The sequence below is a fragment of the Ipomoea nil genome, unplaced genomic scaffold (genome assembly GCF_001879475.1).
Source record: "Ipomoea nil cultivar Tokyo-kokei standard unplaced genomic scaffold, Asagao_1.1 scaffold0805, whole genome shotgun sequence".
NCBI lineage: Eukaryota > Viridiplantae > Streptophyta > Magnoliopsida > Solanales > Convolvulaceae > Ipomoea > Ipomoea nil.
The window spans coordinates 562,593-572,832 of NW_017617233.1; the positions used below are offsets into that span (position 1 = coordinate 562,593).

General features: G+C 32.5%; 1 protein-coding gene across 2 annotated transcripts; it reads right to left on the reverse strand.

Annotated features, from left to right (window-relative positions):
• Positions 1-354: 354 nt before the first annotated feature.
• LOC109177951 (probable 1-deoxy-D-xylulose-5-phosphate synthase 2, chloroplastic) lies at positions 355-3,675 on the reverse strand. Of its 2 annotated transcripts, none has more exons than XM_019327462.1 (9): positions 3,405-3,675; positions 3,150-3,317; positions 2,907-3,071; positions 2,405-2,827; positions 2,060-2,333; positions 1,672-1,979; positions 1,236-1,517; positions 866-1,150; positions 355-787 (listed from the first exon to the last, which is right to left on the reverse strand). In XM_019327462.1, the coding sequence occupies exons 1-9, from the start codon at positions 3,495-3,497 to the stop codon at positions 641-643; spliced, it is 2,145 nt and encodes a 714-aa protein (XP_019183007.1). In that variant the 5' UTR covers positions 3,498-3,675; the 3' UTR covers positions 355-640. The 2 variants fall into 2 exon arrangements, with proteins under 2 accessions (XP_019183007.1, XP_019183008.1); XM_019327463.1 differs by having other exon boundaries at positions 3,150-3,306; positions 3,405-3,462.
• Between the last annotated feature and the right edge of the window lie 6,565 nt (positions 3,676-10,240).

Below are 10,240 nucleotides of genomic sequence, written 5' to 3' on the forward strand. Positions count from 1 at the left end.
TAAACAGGACACATTATTAGTCTTAAATGTTACCCCAGTGTGATCTATCTCAGTTTTGTTGAACTTTAGCTTTTAGGATCCATTGAGCACTTAAAAGAAAGATTTACATTTCAAAGAAATTATACCCAATATCTGTAAACAGGACACATTATTCGTTTTGATGGTTCTTTTCTGAATAACTGTACATCATATACCAGAGTTTCATACCATTAAAGGAATGGATCCTCTGCTGAATTCACTTTTTCTTTCTAGCTTTGGTTCTTCATACTTTGTGAATGTTTAGTTGTTACTGTGAATCGTTCTTTCTAGTATTAGGCAATTCGTTATATATATATATATATATATATATATATATATATATATATGCTAGTCTTGAACATTAGTCCCCTATTACATGGTAACAGACGAGAACATTGGCAGGCAGGAATGCAGGATTTGTCCCTTGTTTTGTTCTCAATTCATGTTTATATAATCCAATCCACATATATATAACCTTGCTATGCTAAATACTATATATGCCGTGATCTATGATCTCTCTTCTTCTGAGATTCCAAAGTTGGGTTTTAAGAACCTGTGATTTCGCATGAAGACAAAACATAAACATCATAAGAATTCCAGTGTTTTGATTATACAGTAGATTTTACTTTAATGTAAGTGCTTCTTTAGGCCTCCCCAGTAGTGTCAACACTGTTGCAGTTATGTGTCTGGAAGATAACCCTGCTGCTTCCATCTGATCTTGGGGTGACCCGTGGTCGATGTATCTATCAGGAAGAACCATTGACCTCAACTGCACACAAAATTCCAATCCCATAATGAATCAGAATCCGTTTTAAATGTTACATTCTGGAAAAATTAGGATACATACCTTAAGTGGTCCATCCAGTATGCCATTTAAGCTTAGGAAATGTGATACATGGGATCCAAAACCTCCTATTGATCCTTCTTCTACAGTGATAAGAATTTCATGCTCTTTAGCCAATCTTGTTATAAGATCAGCATCTAACGGTTTGCAGAATCGAGCATCAACCACTGTTACTGATATGTCAATGGAATTCAGCATTTCTGCAGCTCCCAGACATTGTTGGACTATAGAACCGTATCCCAAGATTGCAACTCCACTGCCTTCTCTCAGTATTCTTCCCTTTCCAATCTGTTCAATTTGAGCTTGTTTTAGTAATTCTGGTTTGGCTCTGTGATGAACTATTCTGAATTTCATAAACTAGTTAACTTGGTACCTCAAGTGGTGTTCCTTTGAGGTTAGGAGGAAGCGGTACACCAACCCCGTTTCCCCTCGGGAACCTGAAACAGGATGGCCTATCGTCGATTGCTGCTGCTGTGGCCACCATGTGCATCAGCTCCGCTTCATCTGAAGGAGCCATGACCACCATGTTGGGCAAGCAAGCCATGTATGTAATGTCAAATGCTCCACAATGTGTCGGTCCATCTGCCCCAACCAATCCAGCTCGGTCCATTGCAAACCGGACAGGCAACTTCTGAAGATCAACGTCGTGCACTACCTTCACATTCATATAATCAATTTCCACTGTAAGTATTCTGAATTGAAGCATGTGCTCCATCTCAACTAAAAGTCTAAGCTGATAGTTGGATTGCACATTAATGGCTATATGCTCACATTCTGAAGTACATTAGTAACCGGTCAAAATTGTTCACCTGATCATAGCCTCGCTGCAAGAATGATGAATAGATAGTGCAAAATGGTTTAAGGCCTTCTGTGGCTAAGCCAGCTGCAAAAGTGACTGCGTGTTGTTCAGCAATGCCCACATCAAAGCAGCGCTCCGGGAACTTTTTCTGGAAGTAATTGAGGCCGGTTCCACCGCCCATAGCTGCGTGGATAGCTACAATCTTGTCATCTATTTCAGCTTCTTTTATCAAAGATTCAGCAAAGTACTGAGTGTAAGAAAGCGTTGGTGATTTTGACTTGAATTGCTTTCCTGTTCTGGGATCAAATTGTACCACCCCTAAAAAAAAACCCGAGTTTAGTATATTCCATTCTTGAAAGGCAAAATCTTTTTTTTTTTTTTTGAGTTGTGTGAATTACCATGCATTTTATCAGCTGCTGCCTCTGCAGGGGGGTATCCTTTTCCTTTCTCGGTTACAATATGGATTAGAACTGGTCCCGGTGCTGGCATTGCTTTTACCTTCTGAAAAATGGTTACGAGATCATCAAGATTGTGCCCGTCTACTGGACCGATATAGTACAATCCTAGCTCCTCGAAGAGAGTAGACCCCGAAGCACTTAACATCCCCCTTGCATATTCATCTACTTTTGCTGCAACTTCATGTGCTCTCCCTCCAATTTGCTTTGTCACACTCTATAAACAGACCATATGTATTATTGTCAAGCCATATGAAAATTGAATTATATAAAGATGGATTTACTTACTTTTGCAGCCTCGCGGAGTTGTCTAAATTTGGGACTTGCTTGGAGTTTGGCTAAAGCAGTACTGAGTGCACCAACAGGAGTAGCTGGGCCGTCGAGTGTGGCTGTTGGTAAAGAAACTTGCTTGTTGTCGTTGAGGACGACGATGAGGTTAGTATCGAGAAACCCTGCATTGTTCATCGCCTCGTATGCTTGTCCTGCTGTCATTGCTCCATCTCCGATCACTGATATCACATTATTGTTCTTCCCCAATAGGTCTCTTGCCACAGCCATACCAACACCAGCTGAAATGCTGGTTGAACTGTGGCCTACACCGAAAGCATCATACGTGCTCTCGTCCCGTTTTGGAAAGCCTGCTAGTCCTGAAGTCTTCCTTATGGTGTGCATTTTAGACCTCCTTCCTGTCAAGATTTTATGTGCATATGTCTGGGTTTTTTTTTGTCTCTGCATTAGTCTAGTCTTTTGAAGAAAAAACTTTTTAACGAAATGGAGTTTAAGTTCTTACTTGATGGCCTACATCCCATATTACTTTGTCATCTGGGGTGTTGAAAACATGGTGTAGAGCCACTGTCAACTCCACCACTCCTAAGCTAGCGCTTAGATGCCCTCCGGTTTTGGCTACGCTATGCACAATCTCTGCTCTTAGCTCTGCTGCTAATTGTTCGAGATCCTAAATACAAAATTGACAGTAAATTAAAACATCATTAATGAAGAATGGTTTGTGTAATTGTGTGTACTACTGTTATACCGGTGTAGATAGGTTCTTCATATGAACTGGATAGTTGATGGTGTCTAGCAATGGTGTAGGGGGTTTATCACCTGAGAAATCAATCTCCCACCCGTCTTTTTCTTTTCTTATCATCATCATCTTCTTCGAATCCCCTTCTGGGCCGCCATCACAAGCTCTTATGCAAAACTGAAACAACAACACCATGATCGATACTCAGTCACTATTCCATTCAGATTCAGCCATTAAAAAAGCTTGAAAATCTCACCAACTAACCTTACTGCTTCCAATGTTGTTGTTAAGTCTTCTTCTAGCTGGTGTGAAGCAAGGCTGGTGTATTCTTGTGACTAGCCCGCAAGAAACCGCCATGTCTCACAACAATTCGATCAGCCTCAAACCTCAATCTCAGAGAATTTAGCCTTTAGGCTTTGAACAAGAAGCTAGGTGGAGTTATTGATAACAAACAAGGCCACGATTTATACTAAGCAGTCTGTGGTAACTTCCATGTAAAGAATAAAGGCATTTTCATCCCTGTAAGAGATTGGATCTGATTATTTTATATCATTTTTTTTAAAAAAATTATATTTTAGAGTATTTGATAAATAATTGTTAGTTAATAGCTGGTAGCTGATTGGGTTATAAGTGGGTTTGACTAGCCACTAGTTGATAGAATTAACTGTAGAAAAGTATTTGGTAAATTAGTTCTTAGTTGATTGCATGCAAAATGACTTTCTTAAAAAGCTGATTGAAAAAGCTACTTTGAACAACATTTTGAAACAATAAATTGTTATAAAAACTAATTAATCAAACACTCATATTAATTGTTTAACCAAGTAAAACAGTTAATAGTGATTAAATAAATCAAAATTAATTGATAGACTAATTATTGTCCCAAACAGGTCCTTTATTTTAGTTTAGTTGGTGTTTGGCTCCGGTGGGCAAAACACAGGCTGGCTGGTGTGGGATTACATAATCCCAATTTTATTGAAAAAGAAGCAAACTTTATGGCATCATCAGCAGTTGCAATATAGAGTAAGACAACTTGAGTAGATGCCTGACAACTATTGGATGTATGTCACTCTACATTATTAAAATTTGTGTTGTTACCTTAGCTCATGTGTTAAGTTGTGTGAGTCTTCCTTCCTTACAGATTTTAAATTGGTTACATATAATGTTTATGTAAACTTTCTTGTCTCTTTGTGCAGGAATCACTCAATTTTCTCCATTTCTCACAGCAACCTGATGCCATTGTCTGATGTCAAATAGAGGAAGCTAAGGTTTCTTGATGCTTATCCAGTTTGAATGTTCAAGTACCACGTTGCTGCCGGCATCTGGTTAACGACCACTATTCACTTTATATGACTTGGTCCGATCCCAAACAATAAGTTCTTGATACTTTGTTTTATTTACGAGAAAATTTATAGTCGCGACAGTTCACTCTAAGTGAAATTTATCTTGTGATTTTAGTCGACAAAGAATCATAAAGGAGGTAAACTAATCTGAGTTGTTCATAGTTATTAATCTCAAATTGAGAAGGCCAAGAAGGTGTTGGTTGCCATCACTAATGTGGTATGTGAAACTTTTAGACTACCACAGTAATTAAGTTTTGTTTTTACTTCTTTTTTATGGATTTATTTTGTCAACTTGGTGTTTCTTATGTGTCTCTTTGTTTTTCCAAAGTATATGCATTTATTGTCTCATATTTTCAATGTCTCATATTTTTAAGATATTGAAAATATGAGAAAATAAATATATATAATTTTGAAAAAACAAAGAGACACATATAAAAGACCAAACAAGATTATTAATATCTTTGAATATCTCAATAGATTACCTTTTTCAAAATTAGTTTTTGTTTTTGGATCCAAAAAGTTGGTCTTTAACAATAATTTACCAAACAGGCAAACATCTATATTAGTTGGGCAAATAGCTCAATAAAAAAGTTACAAGCTATACTAAAAAGTCATTTACCAAACATGACATATATCCCATGTCGTTTTTCATCCCTTAATTATTTGATGAATATAATGAGTAAATAAGATAGGTAAAATGAGACCTGGTGTATTTTTTTAATTTTTTTTTTCAAAAAATGGAAATGTTGCATAAAGAATTATATAAAGTATATTTTTAAAATTTGAACCCCTAATTTAAAGGACTCACCAATGCTCTTTTTCTAAAAACTGGTGGAGAAAGTAAATCGTTGAATATGCATTAACTGCATCACAACTGTTGGCAAAGTAAAGCCTCTCAATTTATTTTAACTTGGTAGATCAGTTGAGCTGCGTCCAAGGTAAGAGGAGAAGGATTCTTCTAATTTTTAAAATTTTATTTATTTATTTTTAAACATTGAAAATTATAAATGCTTGTTTGGTAATGTGATAATGTCGGACTACTAAATTTTAACATGTTAGTTTTACGTCACTAACACATTAATGTCTAAAAATGTAGTATATGATAAGAGTAGTAAGTCTTGTCATATGAAGAAGAAAGTTGTGCTCCTAATTCCCTATATAGGATTATTATTATTATTATTATTATTATTATTATTATTATTATTATTATTATTATTATTATTATTATTATTATTATTATCATTATTATTATTATTATTATTATTATTTAGTGAAGAGATAAATCCTCAACCACTACTATTTGAGAGTATGCGTTAGATAAACACAAATAAAATGTTTATTTTTCTTTATTATAGAAACACACAAACAAAGTAGAATTACGTAAAATGTGGTAATGTGCAAATATTACAAAGCACAAACTTTAACCGATTAAGCAAGAATTTCACAAAGTATAAGAGTTTCGATGACAAGCTAGTTTAATGTAGTAATGTGCAAGAATTAAAAAGCACAAACTTCAACCGATTATGCAAGAATTTCACAAACTATTTAAGAGTTTCGATGAGAGACTAATGAAACTAACGTTTAAAATTCTTCTCATTTTTAATCTCTAAAAAAAAAAAAAAATAGCCAAATTAAAGATTGTTCATTGTAGGAATCTTCATTGGGTTCTTAATTAATTAATTTTTGGGTATGGCAAACTGACAAAAGGGGAATATAATGAAGCCACCATTTTAATCACACTTGATTCTTCCAATTCCATATAATTAAAGACTTCCAAGTACTATGGTTTACATACGTAGTATGTATGATCGAATATTATTTAGTCATGGATGCTTATCTGCTTGGTTGCACTTTTCAATTTTGGGCAACTAAAAATTTTATTCTATGAAAAAAAAAAAAAAGTAAAAAGAGTTTTCAATTCTTTAATTATTTGTCTTCTATGTCAAAATTTACAAAATATAATCTCACTTTTGTAAGATTGTGGTGGATCATTTGGCAAAACATATATAATTAAGATTGGGAAGAATATATAATTAAGATTGATAGCACTTTTCATTATTTACACATAATTTTATTTTAACCAAAAAAAAAAAAAAAAAAAAAAACTCAATTATGAGAGTTTGTAATATTTAGAAAATTGACATATCATTTTTCTAGTTTTTTCCCCCTTTATTTTCCAACCGTTAGTTTTTTTTTCTTTTTTTTTTTTTTGGGTGAGATTTTCCAACCATTAGTAGATTGATTGCTAGCATACCTTGTTCTCTTTGATCTTGATATATATATATATATATATATATATATATATATATATATATATATATATATATATATATATATATATATATATATATATATATATTAATGGTGTTAATGATTGTCTTTAATTATATTATTTATAAACGTATAGGGACGTACTAATAAAGAACTAAATTGCACAAATTAAAGTAAATGAAGTCATGAACGAAATTATATTGAGTACAAGGACGTTCTAGGTACTTTAGTTAATTTAAAAAAATGTTTGGCCATTATTTTTATTTTACGCAAAACAAGCAAATAATTATTATTTTAATCTTTAAAATTATAAATAATTAGAGTCTCAATTGTACTATTATATAATTTGTTCATACCTACAAAGTCAATACACGTGTGTTTGTATAGTTTGAGATAACGAGAAACAAAATTCAATTAAAATACTCAATAAATAAAATTATTAAAATTTTAATTATAATTATGAAAATGAATAAATTATATTAAAATGATAATAAAATATCTTGTATAGAGAAGAAAATAGTATATATACCCTACAATATAACTAACCTTATATTATGTAAGGAAGCAAAAGATATGATTTTGAAGGCAATATTCAAGTTGGCTTTTTGCCCATAAAATTAGAAAATGATAGTATTGGCTTTGGACTTTTGTCCAAATTACAAAAAGATGTTGGAAAATGAAGTGGCACCAACTTATAATTATATATGAAATGTGTGTTACATTTCCCATGATTTATCATTTTCAAATCTTTATTATATTCCATATCTCTAGGTAGTTAGCTGCTTGTAGTATGTATATATGCAATGCACGCATTTGTGTGATATATATTGGAATTAAAAGCATTTGGATAACTTAGAACACAACGTAACATAACACAATGGGAAATGTTGATTCGGAAGAGGTGAACGAGTAGGTGGAACATAATTATATTTTTATACAAAAAAATTTAAGTTTAATTCTTGTTGACATTTTAAAAATGGTCCAAAGATCTCCTATCAACACTTCTCATAAATGAGATAACGTGATCTCCAAATTTATACTATACAGCCTAAGTCGATCATTTGGACCGAATACAACCACTTAGGTCGAGGTCAAATATATACCAAACCAACTGTATCCAAACTACCATATTGTAAAGAGAAATTTTCACTCATTAAAATCTTTTATGATGATTTTTTATTCTTTACTGTACCGATGATTTTACCCATCAGTAATGAACAGTTAATTTTCTTGAAGTGGTGACTGAGTAATCCAAAGGCCGGGCAAACCATATATCATGAAGAAGCTAAGGCGGCCATGTCCAGATGCTCTGATCTCTTCAACTCTGATCTTCTCATTGTCATCTTCTTCTCCATTATTATTTAACTAAGTACATTCCGACAATCTCATTTTATATGTATCAGATACACATATTTACTTGTCACCTACGTACTTCCACATATATAAAACTCGTATTCATATTATTTCTTGTTGTGACTTGTGATGATGCTTTCTTGTTATCATTGTACCCAAATTTTTAATATTATATATAGAGAGGATTCCATAATCAAGTGCGAACTAACCTTAATGTGCGAATCTGCGAACTACTAAAAGATTGCACCGCACTGGATACGATTGTACTGCAAAGTTCCTTCAGGCATGTTTGGGAGCCGTTGCGGTGCAATCCTTCCGTAGTTCACATATTAAGGTTGGTTCGCACCTAATTATGATTATATATGTATGTGTGTTCTGATCAAAATTAGGATTTTCATGAGAACGTGCAAACTAATTTTATTTGCCCATATAAGATGATCAAAAGTTGGAAAAAAAAAATACAGTAATATTTATGTAATTATAATTGTGAATTTGAAAATGTCAGTCAACTATCTACGAATGCAATGTCAAACATTTTTAAATGTATAATCATAATTACAAAAATGTCATTACCTTTTTTTCATAGATTAGTCTGCACGTTTTCAATCTAGTTCTTAGTCAGAGCTTGCAAATAGATGTAGTATCAATTATATTATTGCATTTATAGATTAGTGTATATATAGTGTTTTATGATTAATTAATTAATATTTGTAATACAACTAAAGAGATATTTCATACATTAATAATTAAGAATCTAACAAAAAAAAAAAAAACAAACTTTAAATAAACAAAACTAATTGCTCTCATAATTTTTTTTTTTTTAAATAATGCTTAGATGAATTTATTTACTTTTCTGTCTCAGAAGCATCCCTTAAGACTAATTAATTATGGGATGCTTATATAGACAACCATAATTACTCACAATAATTGTCGTTAATGATGTGATGGTTTTGTTTCTAGTCTTGATTAATGTAGTACTACTTCATAGTAAAAATATAATGGATCTTTCACTATTAAGACTAATGGAGTATAATATTAATGTAGTAATAAACTACTAATATATTAATGTAAAATTTTAAATAAAGTGCCGTAAGTATATTTTACATTTGATAAGCATCACTAACAAAGTATCAAATGCAAAACGCACCTAAAAAAAAGTATCAAATGCAAAATATACTTACGGCACCTTATTTAAAATTTACATTACAGTGGTCAAGGAATTGGTATGATATTCATAAAGTTTGAAGTTGATTTTTTGTGAGAGTTACATATTAGTCTTCTTAATTTGTATATTGGTCTTTTTAGTTTAAGTCGGTCAACTATGAGCAAGTTAAATTAATTTATTTCATTGTAGTTTTTTATTAATTAGAATCACAAGATAGATTTCTTGCACCTAGAAGCGTACATTCGGATAAAGACGACAAATTTTATGTAAATCTAAATATATAATATAATATATTATAAAAAATTATAAGAAAAATATTATTTAGAAAAAAAAAAAAAGTAGTGGAATAGAATAGATCAGAGGATCTTATCAACCACAATGTCTTATCCTCTAACTTTATACTCCATTTAGGGAATGAAACAAGAAAATGATAGTTTGAAAAAATAGCTTAAAATGGTATTATAAGTGGTTTTTTTGTTGGTATAATTATTAGTGGGGTTTATTTTTGATTTGGATCGGGTCAAAGTGGATTCGGGTTCTTTATAGTGAGACGAAGAGATTGATATATTGTACGCTCAAATCAGATAATGGGTGAATGAGAAATTGATTGTCAAAGTAGACTCATTTGAGTTAGAAAATTGAAGGGAAAAAGTAAGCTTTTGCCCCACATTGGTTTGGAAAGTGAGTTTGCACCATTATTTATACAAGAGCCTTTCTAAAATTTACTAAATTGTATAGCATAAAGCGGTGTTGCAAAAATTGGGCCTCAGCACCTAAGCGCTAGGCGGTCCTCGGCCGCCTAGTGATTTTTTCAACCTTGGCATAAAGGCTATCTATTGCATGCGCTTGACTTGTGTATGGAAAGAACGTTTTGCTCGACTCGTGCTAACCACCAACCCGAATCTATTGCATGCGCTTGACTTGTGTATGGAAAGAACGTTTTGCTCGACTCGTGCTAACCACCAACCCGA

Bases quoted from the DNA above. Each gene is read 5' to 3' on its own strand.
- LOC109177951 (XM_019327462.1), bottom strand. From the start codon at position 3,497: ATGGCGGTTTCTTGCGGGCTAGTCACAAGAATACACCAGCCTTGCTTC. The intron at 2,334-2,404 runs GTAAGTAAATCC...GTCTGTTTATAG, and splicing joins AACTCCGCGAGGCTGCAAAA to AGTGTGACAAAGCAAATTGG. The intron at 1,151-1,235 runs GTACCAAGTTAA...CAAATTGAACAG, and splicing joins TCAAAGGAACACCACTTGAG to ATTGGAAAGGGAAGAATACT.